General features: G+C 36.0%; 2 protein-coding genes across 5 annotated transcripts; one reads left to right on the forward strand and one right to left on the reverse strand.

Moving 5' to 3' along the window:
• Nucleotides 1-581: 581 nt before the first annotated feature.
• Nucleotides 582-3,871, forward strand: LOC144556848 (putative xyloglucan endotransglucosylase/hydrolase protein 27). Its single transcript, XM_078305323.1, has 4 exons — nucleotides 582-959; nucleotides 2,056-2,156; nucleotides 2,491-2,699; nucleotides 3,277-3,871. The coding sequence occupies exons 1-4, from the start codon at nucleotides 761-763 to the stop codon at nucleotides 3,731-3,733; spliced, it is 966 nt and encodes a 321-aa protein (XP_078161449.1). The 5' UTR covers nucleotides 582-760; the 3' UTR covers nucleotides 3,734-3,871.
• Nucleotides 3,872-6,130: 2,259 nt separating this feature from the next.
• On the reverse strand, nucleotides 6,131-12,947 carry LOC144556757 (hydroxyproline-rich glycoprotein family protein). Of its 4 annotated transcripts, none has more exons than XM_078305178.1 (9): nucleotides 12,359-12,947; nucleotides 12,191-12,322; nucleotides 11,231-11,350; nucleotides 10,854-10,957; nucleotides 9,634-9,751; nucleotides 9,282-9,398; nucleotides 8,763-8,875; nucleotides 8,338-8,492; nucleotides 6,131-6,884 (listed from the first exon to the last, which is right to left on the reverse strand). In XM_078305178.1, the coding sequence occupies exons 1-9, from the start codon at nucleotides 12,783-12,785 to the stop codon at nucleotides 6,320-6,322; spliced, it is 1,851 nt and encodes a 616-aa protein (XP_078161304.1). In that variant the 5' UTR covers nucleotides 12,786-12,947; the 3' UTR covers nucleotides 6,131-6,319. The 4 variants fall into 4 exon arrangements, with proteins under 4 accessions (XP_078161304.1, XP_078161303.1, XP_078161302.1 ...); XM_078305177.1 differs by having other exon boundaries at nucleotides 12,191-12,283; nucleotides 12,320-12,947; XM_078305176.1 differs by having other exon boundaries at nucleotides 10,857-10,957; nucleotides 12,191-12,947.
• Between the last annotated feature and the right edge of the window lie 590 nt (nucleotides 12,948-13,537).

The raw sequence follows: 13,537 nt of genomic DNA on the forward strand, positions 1-13,537 counted from the left end.
AGTTGAGACTTCAGAGAGATAGAGACGGTAGAGAGAACAAAGAAAATAATAATAATAAATTAATTTTCACAGTACTATAAAATGCTGAATTTTTTTGACATAAACTTAAGCGGAGGGACAAGCTACTGATTCTAATATCATAGTCAGAAATTTAAAATTAACCAAATAAATCAACACAGTACAATTAATTTTTTTATAAAAGGAAGTCCTCTGTATTTAATAAAAACTACAAGGTGTAAGTGAAAAATAACATTTTGGAAATTCAATGGGAGGCCCTGGCCCCTTCTACTTCCCCAAAGAGAAAATATATTACCGTTTGTTATTTCTGCTAATATCTTCTGAATAAATGAAGGAACAATACATTTTAAATTAAATTCGTCTGAGGCTGACAGGCTCACTGCCTCAGCATATTTCTTATTCTAGAATTCATAGTAAATTATTATATTTATCAGTATTCAGTATTCACTATTCAGTGACGCGGCTATCGCCACATGTGATAAGACTTAATAAATTTAATTAGCATACGATTAAGAAAAGGGAATATAGACAAATTAATCCCTCTGTAAAGTCTGAAAAAACACTGACCTCTATTAAAAGCTCTACCACCCTCTCTCTCTCTTCTATCTCTCTCTCCCAATCTCAGAGCTCTTATACAACACTCTCTCTTCTCCTCCTCTCCAAGAAACACAGAGAGACCTAGATACCCAGTTCCAAAAGGCCCTTCACTTTTTCTCATTTCAAATAAAAAAAAAAAAACACCATGCTCTGTTCTTACAGTCCAAAGCTTTTCTTCTTTCTCCTTTTACACCTATTTTTAGCAAATGCTGAACCAATCCCTTCTCTACCAAACCTCAGGAAGCTCTCTTTTCACGAGGGTTATACACAGATTTTTGGAGATAATAATTTAATGCTACACCATGAAGGAAAAAAAGTTCATATCTCTCTTGATGAAAGAACAGGTTTTTGTTTGCTCTTAACCCTTTTCATTTGTCGAATTTGTCAGAACCACCCTCTCATTGTGTGGTAGACAACTATAAATTGGAGTTCCAGTTCTATTTTGTAAACACCACTTTGGCAAAGTTGCATTAGACCCTGTTGCTTAATTTAATAGAAGGCTTCACCATTTGAGGTGAATCTCCCTTGATGAATTGAAAGAACATGGCTTTATTTTGCGATGAAGCCCATCATTTGTTTAATGTGGTAAAACCCTCCCATGCGTGGTAAAAATATACATAACCAGGTTTGTAGGGGGGACACGAATTATTGGAATAGATTTGAATTTATCCTTTTTTTTGACTATATACGAGAAGACAGCAGTTAAAACCTCTCCAGATGAAATACCATGTTATTCTTTTACATATTTGGTTCTTTGGCAAAAGTTTGCATTTGGCATACTAAAGGAAATTTTCATAGAGCATTTTAAATTCTGTGTTCCACTAGGAATTTGGGAACAGAATAGTACCTTATATTTTTGTGATATTATGAAAAACACCTTTATAGTATCTTTTTATTTTATTTTATTTTGGAGTAGAGTTTGTGCTCTATTCGATTTTTTCTTGGTTAAAAAACCCGCATTTTTCTTCCTCTAAAATTATGTTTACGAAGTAGGTTTTAGACCTCTCCAAAGTTGTGATTTTGCCTTTTCGATTAAGTAGATGAATTGAGAGAATCCTCGCATGAGTGTTTCATCGATGATTTGGCTTAAATTGTACCATGACCTTGTTTCCTTATAAAATGCTGCATCATGACAGCACATGAGTTCACATGTTAATGAATAGAAGTATTTTCAATAATATTAACTTGTACCATCTGCATTATAATAGCTCAAACGAATTATATTTCACCTTTGTTCTGTTTCTAATAAATATGGTGTGATTATTATAAAAATAAACAATGATTACCAGTGTTATTATTGCTAAAGGATAGGTCCAGTCGTCCAGATGTTAATATAGCCTATTAGCCTAGTAGATTATACTTTGTTTGTAATTTACTCTTTTATGATTTTTTAATGAGCTTTTTGTTTACTCAGAATTTGAATTTTCTAATTGCTTATAGGTTCTGGATTCCGGTCGCAAGAGAGTTATCTACACGGATTTTTCAGCGCATCAATCAAGCTTCCCTCGGATTACACAGCTGGTGTCGTTGTAGCCTTTTATGTAATGAATTTTCTAACTTGCCTCAAATATATATTCCTGTGTTTTATTTTAATTAATTTTTAATTAATTTTCATTTTTACCCCCCTAGATAGTCTTAAACAGTTAAACATCATACCCTGCAAAAAAACACTGTTTGTCCATTTCCTATAATTAAAAAAAAATGATAAAACATGGTATATCTCACCTCCTCTCATCTGAATTTTTAGCTATAGTAATACAGATTATTCTGAATATATGCAGGGTATGACAATATATTTTCCTTGAACTGGCAATGGTAAAACCTTTCTTTATTATTGCCATCATGTCATTTAATTTTATTTTGCTTTATAAATAGATGTCGAATGGAGATGTATATGAGAAGACACATGATGAGCTGGATTTTGAGTTCCTTGGGAATGTTCGGGGGAAAGATTGGAGAATCCAAACAAATGTTTATGGCAATGGAAGCACCTCTGTTGGGAGAGAGGAGAGATATGGGCTTTGGTTTGACCCTACGGAAGACTTCCACCAATATTCCATTCTTTGGACCTACAATAACATTATGTAAGTTCTTCTCTGTTTGGTTAAATGAAACTATGAAGTTAAAAAAAAAAAAATCTGAATTTTAAAATTTTAAAATCCAATGACACAGCCCCATACTGGTGGGTACAGTGTGGTCTGAATATGCACTAGCTGATTATGGGTTGATATCCGGCAGTACACATATTTTATATTAAATTATAGATCAAACTTCTTAAGCCTCCTTATGCATCTTAAGGAGGTTTGAGACTGCTGAACATGTCATCCTTTACGGGGATTAACCTTTTCTCTTAAGCCTCTTTTTTTGCCATTGCTTACACGGTTACACCTGCTTGAGATCATAAAATATGTCACCCCATGGCTTGAGATATCCTTAATGAGGCCAAAGCTTTCATTCTGTGCATTTTTGTCATTGAACATGGCCTTCTTAGCAGAGCTGAAAGTTAAAGCTTGCTAATCTTGTTGTGTTAGTTTCATCATGTATATCTTAAAACAGAAATTAAATGAAATAAGAATACAATCAGTGCCAAAATAGCTCTAAAGGAAGCTCCAAATTTAACGAGGAATACAATACTCACTTTCTTCTCATTATAACATGCAGATTCTATGTTGATGATATCCCCATAAGGGAAGTCGAACGGGTTCCATCCAGCGGGGGCTACTTCCCCTCGAAACCCATGTCTTTGTATGCCACCATTTGGGATGGTTCGCAGTGGGCAACCTCTGGAGGCCGCTACAAGGTAAATTACAAATATGCCCCTTATATTGCCGAATTCACTGACCTTGTCCTTCATACATGCCCAAACCATCAAGCATTGCCATGTGGAAGTGTTTCATTGTTGTCCCCGGAGCAAAGATTGTCAATGGAAAGCTTTAGGAAGCGGTACATGACTTATGGGTATTGCTATGACAGAATAAGGTACCCAGTACCGCTGGCAGAATGCCATGTGGGACCTGAGCGAGAACTCTATCTTATGTCTGGAGAGTCGCGTGCCTATGAGCGCAGACGCCACATGAAACGCCGCGCATGGAGGGGCACTGCTGATCCTGGATTTTGACTTGAGAGTTAGTTTGAGAGTGTAGATTTAGGAGAGGATTATTTTGCATTTCTTGTGTACTTTTGCATTAGTAAATTATTGTATTGGTTGTTGTATAGGGGATTGATTTATTCTATTAATTGGGATTCTTTTGGTATATGGGCTGTTCGTTTACTGTGAGATACAGACACTACTTTCTTCTTGGGAATTTAACACCTTGTTTGGATGGAGAGTAGAGGAAGGGAAGGAATGGAAAGAAATAAAAACTTTCCGTTAAATCGTGTTTGTTTGATAAAATTATGTCGGAGGTGAAGAGTACAGAAGGTGAAAGGTTTAACCTTGTATCATTATAATTAATAGAATCGGTTTTCCTCTCAAATTGGGGTGTAATGGATGGAAATTTTTTTGTTATAAATATTTTTAGAAAAAATGACACAAATGCCTAACATTATATCTTACATATATAATTCTCATATAAATTTTTTTTTTCAAACCTACAATAGTCACTGAATTTCTCATTAACCTCTTAACATTATATCCAAACACGAAGAGGTTAAATATATTAATCTCCCTTTCTATTCCATTTCATTCCCTTTTATTCTTTACCTTCTATTCCTTCCTCTACTCTCCATCCAAACATGGTAATATATTTTTTGTACAACCAGTCCTGGAAAGCTTAAAACTAATATTTTTTTGTACCCGCACCAGTGCTCGAAATTTCCATCGCAGATTTGATGGCAAATTTTGCAAGATGAAGGTAGTTCCCAGTCGGATTTTTTTTTTAAATATAATTAATTTTAATAGAACAAACTTGACTTTTATAGAAAATAACTCAGGAGAAAAGTAGAAATGATCCATGCAGATTTCTCCCTCCACTGATCTCAAAACTTCCATTGCAAATCGGATGGCAAATTTTGTTTTGAGTATCATGGTAAATTTTGAGGATGAAGGTAGTTCCCAGTCGGATTTTTTTTTAAAATAGAATTAATTTTAGTTATTCTAATATAACAAACACCGTTGGGTTGACTTTTATAGAAAATAGCTTGGTGGAGGGAGAATAAGTAGAAATGATCCATGTAGATTTCTCCATCCACTGATTTCTAAAATTGGTGGAGCTATTTTTTATAAAATTCAAATCAATGATGTTTATTCTATTAAAATAATTAAATTTGATTCTATTATTAAAAAAAAAAAAATCTCAGTCGTGTCAAATTTAAAAGGACATGCCTTATGTGCACAGGATATCTTAAGATAGTATATTAAAATGGACGATTTGGATCTCACTTTGGGATGTGCGATACTTCACTGGATCCGAAATCCACTTAACCCTCCCCCCTATAGAGTTGTCTGCTGGAATTTTTCAGCGAGGGCAAGCAGCATATAAGCTAAAATATCATCTTTTAAAAATATTTTATCTCCAATACAAGTTACGTGAGCTTAGATTAGTTTTCTCAAGAGTACTTATCGGAAAAAAAAAAAATTATAAAACAACTTTATGGTATTAGGAAGAATGACTTGTAGACTTCGATCCTCATATTATGTTTTTTGTTTTCCATTAAAAAAAAGAGAGGTGTCTCTCTAATTATTTCTTTAAAAAACACTTGCTAAAATGCTCAATGAAGTCCTTTTTTTTTTTTTTTTTTTTTTTAAATCTCTGACAGTGGCTGCCACAGGTGATATAATGCTCGTTGAAGTCGCTTCCGTCATTGTTGTGAAATTATTTCAGAGCAGTCAATTGTTTTGTATCGAGCAAAGTTAGGGTATAGGATATGATCATTAAGAGGGTTGAGACTTGAGAGTTGGTGAGTAAAATTCTAAATATATATCAGATTGATTTTAAACGACAAATTCTAACGATTGAAATTCACCAACTTCATAAGTAATATATATATAATAAAAACTTAAAAGTTTCAAATTCATTTAACACAAAGTCAAGCAATACAAAAGATGATAAAAAATAAATACATAAAATAACTTATAAAAGATTCTTTTTTTTTTACCACTTAACCTTGTACTAAATGAATCCGAAATTTCTAAAAAATATCATATACATGCATCACTCATGAAGTAGATGAATTTCACTGCTTTAAACTCATTCTTTAAAACCAATTCGATCGAATTTTAAAATTGTGCTCACCAATTTTTCTTGGTGAGCACATCACACACACCCCATAGCTTTGCTCCTTTGTATCGATACCAAATTGTGATTTACTTTTAGTATAATTCCTAAAAATTAGTTACATTTAAAGCTGCAAGCTAGCATTGTTCTCATACAATCAATTTAAAAAATATACTTGAAATAGTTGAGTTTGTATGAATTTTCATTTTTTGTTTATAAAGATTTTCCTTTCTGAAAATCATCTACACAAATCTCAAGGCAAGAATCAGTTGAGTTGGAAGTCTATACCAAACAAAGGGTGATCTAGGAATATTATACTATCAATGGACGGCATAAAAAAAAATTTGAATTTGAAATTTAATTTAATAGCCTAATTCTGGCACTCGTAGTGAAAATAACGATCATTTAAAACACCCTTTCTATCCGCTTTCCCACAAAAAGAACAAAACCCTGTTCCCTCTCCTGTCATATCTATTTACCTTCCCTTTCTACTTGCCTCCAGAATCAGCTTCAGCAGTCCCATTATCCTCCCCTCCGTGTTTTATCTCATCGTTCTCAGTAATAACCACGCTGGCTGTCTTGGACTCGCTGAAAGTTCCATTAGGCTTTGAGTCAGTTTCACCAGAGGCCTGGAAGCTTTCCGGTACACCACTCAATGGAGGTGGTGGTGGTGGGAGAAATACACCAGTGCCAGGTGCAAGGGGGTGAGGAGCTGCCTGTGTCAGTGGTGTCACTACTGCTACTGGCGCAGGGGTTACTACTTGTGGAGCTGGTACAAAAATCGGCTGTGCTGCCTCAGGCAGGGTTGTTACAAACCCATAGTGCTTATGATTAGTATTGGGATGGGGGAGGTGATGGTTAAAGGGTCGTGCCGATGGGTGAGGGTTCCATGGTAAGGGAGGGGAAGAGCTGGAGGAGGTAGGGTTAGAAGTAATGGAGAGGTTGCGTCTTGGCTGCGACTTGCCAAAGGTCAGAACAACTCGTTCCTTCCTCATCGAAGGGATGGCACGTCTCACCATTTCAGTACCTTTGCTACGTAACACTACAAGATCCCTTTACAAAAAAGGATATAGAAAAGTCAGTTGTCTTTTTTTAAAAGGATATAGAAAACCCTGTTAGCACCTAGTTTTTATAAAGGCATAATTTATTTTGACCATGGTTTCCTGAATTTTATTGTAAGGTCTGCCATGGTTTAAGGCAAACCCAGAAAGTCTGCAGAAATGAAGAAGTATTCAACGGAAGCCAGGTTTACATTTGTACATGAGAGACCCACCTCAAAGCACACGGCACACATGGACAAAGAAAAAAAGAGAGGTGGGAGAGAGAGAGACCACATGTCACAAGAAATAAGCAGCAAACTTGAAACTTTTCGCAGATTGGAGAGCCATTTTTGGGGATTGTGCTCCCACTGCAAAATCAGCAATGAAGCTACACAAAACCAGCAAAACCACAGAAGTCTTGTGGTTTTGCCTCGACTAGCGATCTATCAGCAGTAAACCATGGATTTGATTGATAGTATCGAACAGTGCATGGCAAATCAAAGCAGTAGTTCTCAAAAACCAGGTTTGCCATAGTGAAAATTGTATCAGCAGTCAGACCCTAAATCCCCACACCAGATCTGAATTTTTTTTAAATCAAACAAATCTTGCAAAAAAACAAATTAAGGACCTTGAAGCAAAGATGATAAGATTCTTTTACAGGTGGGGTCTTTGTAAAGCAATCAATTGCACTAAGAGCTTAAGCAGTCAGCGTAAGCAGATCATTTGGTGTTATTATTGACCCTGAACTTGACCAATCAGTCAATTACAAAGCAGGTCATTTGGTGTTATTACATGCCCCAGTTTGTTCAATGAGCCATCACTTGCATGATTTTGGAAACTACATTTAGGGTATAAATCCAGAAAAAGGCAGCACCTGAACTTGACCAATCAGAATTAACTTGACCAATCAGAATTAACTGAGAGATCAAGTCAATTTTGGGTAAATTAACACCAAAAGGACCAAACCCTAGTATCAACCTGGGTAAAAACCCAAAGGACTAAGACCCATAACCACACGTACTAACCCTGGTGCCAATATGTCTTCTTTAATGGCTGTCCTGAAATTTCTATGTTTTGTGAACTGATTCTACTGTTTTATCTCTAGAACTATGATTTGTAGGGCTGTTTTGTAATATGTGGATTATGTTTAGGATCTCTAGGTAAGCTTTCTTGCTTGCCTTTGTAAGTGGTACTCTTATTATCCCAACTAACTCTGAATGGTTTCAATATGAAATTGGTGGGTTTCCCCCACTATTATAAAAACCAACTCAAACTGAACCCTGAATGACTGGAACCTAACCTGATACACCATTTACAGCGTATATTTGATACATTTGAAGGAAGATGAAAATTAAGCTCAGAGATGTAAAAAAGGTTGAGAAATACGAAGAAACATTGTATAAATAACAAGGAAAGAAGGTTAAGTTAGAGAATTAAAAAATTCAGAAGTAGAAATGAATAGATACCCTGGGGCGAGAGACAGCTTCAAAGGACCTCTATGGTCACCTTTATAATCTGACATGATCTGACGCCCAAAAACCATATCACACTCAGTCAAACACAAATTACAAACAGGCTTCCCATAGCAGCTTGGCCACATATTTGGATGGGCATAGTCACCCTGTAGATCAATCATGCATAATTAGCTAACTGCAAAAACAAAATTAAACAAAAATCCAAGAAAAGTATGCAGTGGCTATATACAAAGTATTATTAGCAGAAGGATTAATTATCTTGTACATAAAAGTCCATCCGTGTGACAGTGTGTATATGGGAAGAACAGTACAGCGCATGTTACAGTATGGTATCAATCAATATCAGCTGCTTGACATGAGCAACCAGTACCTGCATGGTACAACCAGCCGAAACAATGACTCGAAAAAAAAGGCACCTCGTTAAAGAAGTCGATGATGCAATAATCAGGTTTGAAAGGTATCACTTGGAGGTGAACCAGCTGATCCAGCATGTCCTCGACCATTCCTGGAATAGCCTCCACCTTCCTCTCTACAGAACAAAGGTTTCTATTATTAATAATAATTAAATGATGACGACCACGGTATAATAATAATGTTACTAATGATAAGAAAAAGCAAGAACAATGATGACGACCACGATAGCAATAGCAACATAACAATGCTTCATGAGCACTGAAGGATTGACTCAGTTGCATGCACTGTACAAATTAGCTCTATTACAGGTTAGTGTTCCATCCATTTTGGAACTTCAACCTGTTGGAACAGAACTAATAAATTTGACCATAATTAATTCCTATTTTTCATACAGTAACTTGTGCTAAGCTGTACAGAAAGCTTCTATAAAAGATCTAGTAATGTTTCACCATCAATACTTTTAGTATAGCAAGGGGAAAAGAAGTCACAAAGAAACAAAAAAAAAGGATAAATTTTGTTACCTCGAGAAAAACCAGGAGTATGTTCTTCATCAAGGCCTTCACTCACAGGGACTCCTAACTGAATGATTTCTCTTCCATGGCCTTTGTATGGTCTTTTTGCGAGTATAAATGTCTGACCTGTTAAGAACCAATAAACAAAGGGAAAAATATTGCAAGGTTGCAAAACTAACCACAGCTAATTTGCCCATTACAGCATGTTTAAATGTTGTTAACTTCTTTGTGTTTAATTAGGTTTAAGCAGGAATCAAAATTATTGATTAAACACCATGATCTTGGCAGAAATTGGCATTATATCACCGATATTGTAACAGTTGAACCTGATAATAGGTACTAGTATTCTATATAGAAATACCTTGAAGCTCACCACGGCGGCCTTTGTCCCTAGTTTCATTTACCCAGGAAAGTATCCTTTTAGCATCAGATATCTCGACTAACTCCTCGTATATCTTTAGCCCATCAACAACATTAACCTATACATTCCAATGTTATGTTATATACAATGCCGGTTGGCATATGACAATGCCATCATTCCATCCATTATAACATTTGGGCACAGTTCTGAATAGCAGCAATATGTCCATTTATAGCTTTTGCGGTTCTAACACAAAAATTCTATGAAATTTAGCCAATATATGCAACCTGATATTGAATTCTTATTCGAAGACCATGCATGCTGATATTATAAAATTGAGTCCACTCTTGTATTCATCCAAAAATGCAACATATCCAAAAAGATAAATGAAAAATTCTAATCAACTGGAGGGCAAGCTTGCTTCACCATTCAGATTAGAAATGATGGTGATAATAATTAAATAAATTCGATATAAAATTTCATTGAAATCAGACTAGTGTGAAAAATAATTCTGAAGTGCCTTAAGATGATACCGTTTCATTTTTCTTTGGTACTTGAGAGTTTGCTAGTATGTAGTAAAGTATTCCAGAATTATTTTGCAAGTTGTATATTAGATGAACATTGCTAAATGAAGAAACTTTAAAGGGTGGTACATTTTGTTGGGCAGATGCGGCTGCAGTACAAGAATATAAATTTGCTTACATGCGAACTAAGATTTAAAACAAAATGTTATCGTGGTTTATTGACCATTTTGTGTCGCCCCCCCCCCCCCCCCAAACAAATAAAAAACACTTGCTGCAAAACAATGACCTGTATAAAACTCCACCCTAAAGGCCCACAACCAGTAAATACTACGAAACACTATCAAACAACATCCAAGCCTTTAGTCCCAAACAAGTTGGGATAGGCTAGAAACGAAACCCTATTAAATATTGTACGAAAATTGCATGTAGCAGCCAATCAACAATGTACGTAAATTACACAATTATGATAAATATACCATTTTTCCCCATCCCTCTTAAACTTACTTCAAGCAAGTAAAGAATGGACTACTTAGTCATACTACACCTGTGTAATGCTATATTCATTGTTCTCTCTCTGAACAAGTCTTAACCGTAATCCCAACATTAAGACTCTTCAAACAATAACAAAGGAATGGTAATTTGCTGAGCAACAAAGGCAACAAGAAAGAGAGAAAGGGGGAAAAGGAAATGGAGTACCACCTTGGTCCCATCAATTGTCTCATTACAGACAAATTCTTTTGGCATCATTTTCTTCTCTTTAGTGCTAGATGGAATTCTGCCCCCATTTTCACTGCTACCATCTATATAGTAAAAAAAATATATACCAAAATTGAGCTCACAGATGAAGACAGGCAGAGGAGATAATTGAGACATGGACATTTCAGTTTGATCTTATCAAGGGTCTGAAACAATTTCGACCACTTTCAGTACCAGTATGTACCAGATGAGATTTTGGTCAGTAACATTCACATGCACATCCCTATTTAGTATGTATCATTCACACTTGAGAGTTCAACTTGCCTGATAAAATTGGTCATACATAAACAATAGGTGAAGATAGTAAAAGGAGTCACCTCTATGAGATGTGGCATGGTTTTCATCTGTTATAGTGGACATACAGCTCTCAGATTCAAACGAGGTTTCTCTTTCTCTTTCCTTTGACCCATTGTTTGCCTCTGACAGTGCATCACTAACTAAAATGGTATTCATAGAAAAACAAATGAAAGATTAACCAAATACCAAAATCAGACAACACCAAGAAATGTCAACCCAAATGATTGTTTATTGACAAGTAGTTAAATTTCACAGCAAAAGCAAGGATATCGGATTAACCATTATACATGGCAATAAAGCTAACAAACATATCACCTTGGTAGTTAACTAAACAAAATTGCTCAACTTATAAACAACATAACCATGCTAGTGTAGTTCTACTCTGCTCTTCTTTTTTTATTACCTCTATTTCCTTCATAGGAAGAGGTTAACCTAGGAATGTAACATAGTCACGAACGTGCTCGTTTCTTCACTATAACACCTAAATAACTTTTGCTACGAATAACTAAAACTTCTGTCTGGTTTTGTTTTGAAATCAATCATAAAGTTTCAGTTAACAATGCTCATATAAAATGCTCTTCCAAAACAATTTCCTGAAAAATTACAACGAATTTAACACTTGTCAGCTCTATTAACAAAACAAAATGGTGTGTTGACTATAGCAACATGTATTTTAATCTCAGATATAAAAATAAAAGGAAAATGAAACATCAGTAGGGCCCACAGTACCCAATACTGATAATAATCATGCACCTGCTAACTTATCATTGCATTGTGACTTAACACATATTTGTAATTTTCACAATAAATCTTTCCGATCATGGAAAAGTATACTGACGAGTAGTTATTTCAGGGAACTAGATTCTTTTTGGTAATATATCAATATCACAAAAGGAAAATTATGGAAAATTATACTAAGGGTAGTGCTCTCTACAGCAGAAAAGGTTTCTGAAAGATAATGAAAGTACTTCAACTCCAACCTTCCTCAGATGATCCACCACAGCCAACACTGGCGTGCTCCCGGGTTGTGGCCGAAGTTAATCTGCTGTTGTTAGAATAACGCCTGTTATTAAACCCTGATCCGTTATTAAACCCTGATCCGTTATTATACCCTGATCCGTTATTATACCCGGATCCATGACCATTACCATGCCCGTAGCTCATACCATTCATTCCATGCCTTCTACCGCCACGTGACAGTGCATGCGAGCTCTGTTGTTGATGTGGCACCAGCGGCGCTGGGCCCGTCCCCTGCTGGCGACGCCACGCGGAGTGCTGAAGTGCGATCGCGACTTCAGCAACAGGAAAGTACTGTTGGAGGTGGATAAGCGGGACCCAGTGTGCCCGGCGTTGCTGTAAGGACGCTGTCACGTGGTCGTACTCCCCGGGCCCACCAGTCAACCTCAGGTGGGAGAGAAGAAGGTCTATTATGGCGTTTGCAGCTGCGAACTCAGCACGGAGCCAGGAGATAAAGAGGTCTCTCTCATCGGCAATGGACACGGTGGCAGGGGAGGTTACGGAGGGAGGCGGCATCGATGCCATGGTAGCTGGAGAAGCTGGGACCGCAGCTGACATTGTTACAGTGTAAGGCGAGATGCGAGCTAGTAGGTGAGGTATTGCATTGTGTGAGATGGTAATGTAGTTGAAAAAGTCTGGCTAGAGGGAAAGAGGAAGAGGTGGGAAGTGGGAACGGAGATCTAGGGTTTTGTTTAGAGTGGAGGACTGGAGACTGGAGAGAAGGGAACGGGCAGACCGGCAGATGGCCCTTTGCTATGTGGACATAGTGCAATATTTAATTGTAGGATTAATTGATGAAACAAGAAGGTAGCAATTAGCAATGGCATTGGTCTGTAATCCCTCATTACAAAAACTGAGTAATCCATATCTTGTATATGATGTCATATAAATTTACTACCTAAAACTCAGCTGATATTTAATTATCCTTGTCCTTTATTAATTTTTTAGAGCTATTTAGTTAATATAAATTTATTGCTCAACTAATTATTTAAAAACTAAAATTTAATTATTTTTAATTCACATAAATTAATAATATCTTTGAGTTTACAATGGAAGATAACATTTAACTCGTTTGACTTGTTTTTTACTCTTCAAAATACATAACAAATAATTACATGACAATAACAACATGTTTTATTGATTATGTTATTTAAGAAGAGGAGGGATCAAGTTGCAACAAGTATTTTCTACATTTTGAAAGTCCAAATCGTCGATTCAAACCGTTAGATGTGATATCTACAATAAAATGTGTTTGAAGACCAAATTTTACATTTTTTGAAATTTTTTTACTATTTATTAAGATGGGTACA

This window comes from Carex rostrata, chromosome 7 (assembly GCF_964058835.1).
Source record: "Carex rostrata chromosome 7, lpCarRost1.2, whole genome shotgun sequence".
In the NCBI taxonomy this organism is placed as follows: Eukaryota; Viridiplantae; Streptophyta; class Magnoliopsida; order Poales; family Cyperaceae; genus Carex; species Carex rostrata.

Bases quoted from the DNA above. Each gene is read 5' to 3' on its own strand.
- LOC144556848 (XM_078305323.1), top strand. From the start codon at position 761: ATGCTCTGTTCTTACAGTCCAAAGCTTTTCTTCTTTCTCCTTTTACAC. The intron at 960-2,055 runs GTTTTTGTTTGC...AATTGCTTATAG, and splicing joins CTCTCTTGATGAAAGAACAG to GTTCTGGATTCCGGTCGCAA. The intron at 2,157-2,490 runs GTAATGAATTTT...CTTTATAAATAG, and splicing joins GTGTCGTTGTAGCCTTTTAT to ATGTCGAATGGAGATGTATA.
- LOC144556757 (XM_078305175.1), bottom strand. From the start codon at position 12,785: ATGTCAGCTGCGGTCCCAGCTTCTCCAGCTACCATGGCATCGATGCCG. The intron at 9,752-10,853 runs GTACTCCATTTC...TGGAATGTATAG, and splicing joins CAATTGATGGGACCAAGGTG to GTTAATGTTGTTGATGGGCT. The intron at 8,493-8,762 runs GTGCCTTTTTTT...ATTGATCTACAG, and splicing joins TCATCGACTTCTTTAACGAG to GGTGACTATGCCCATCCAAA.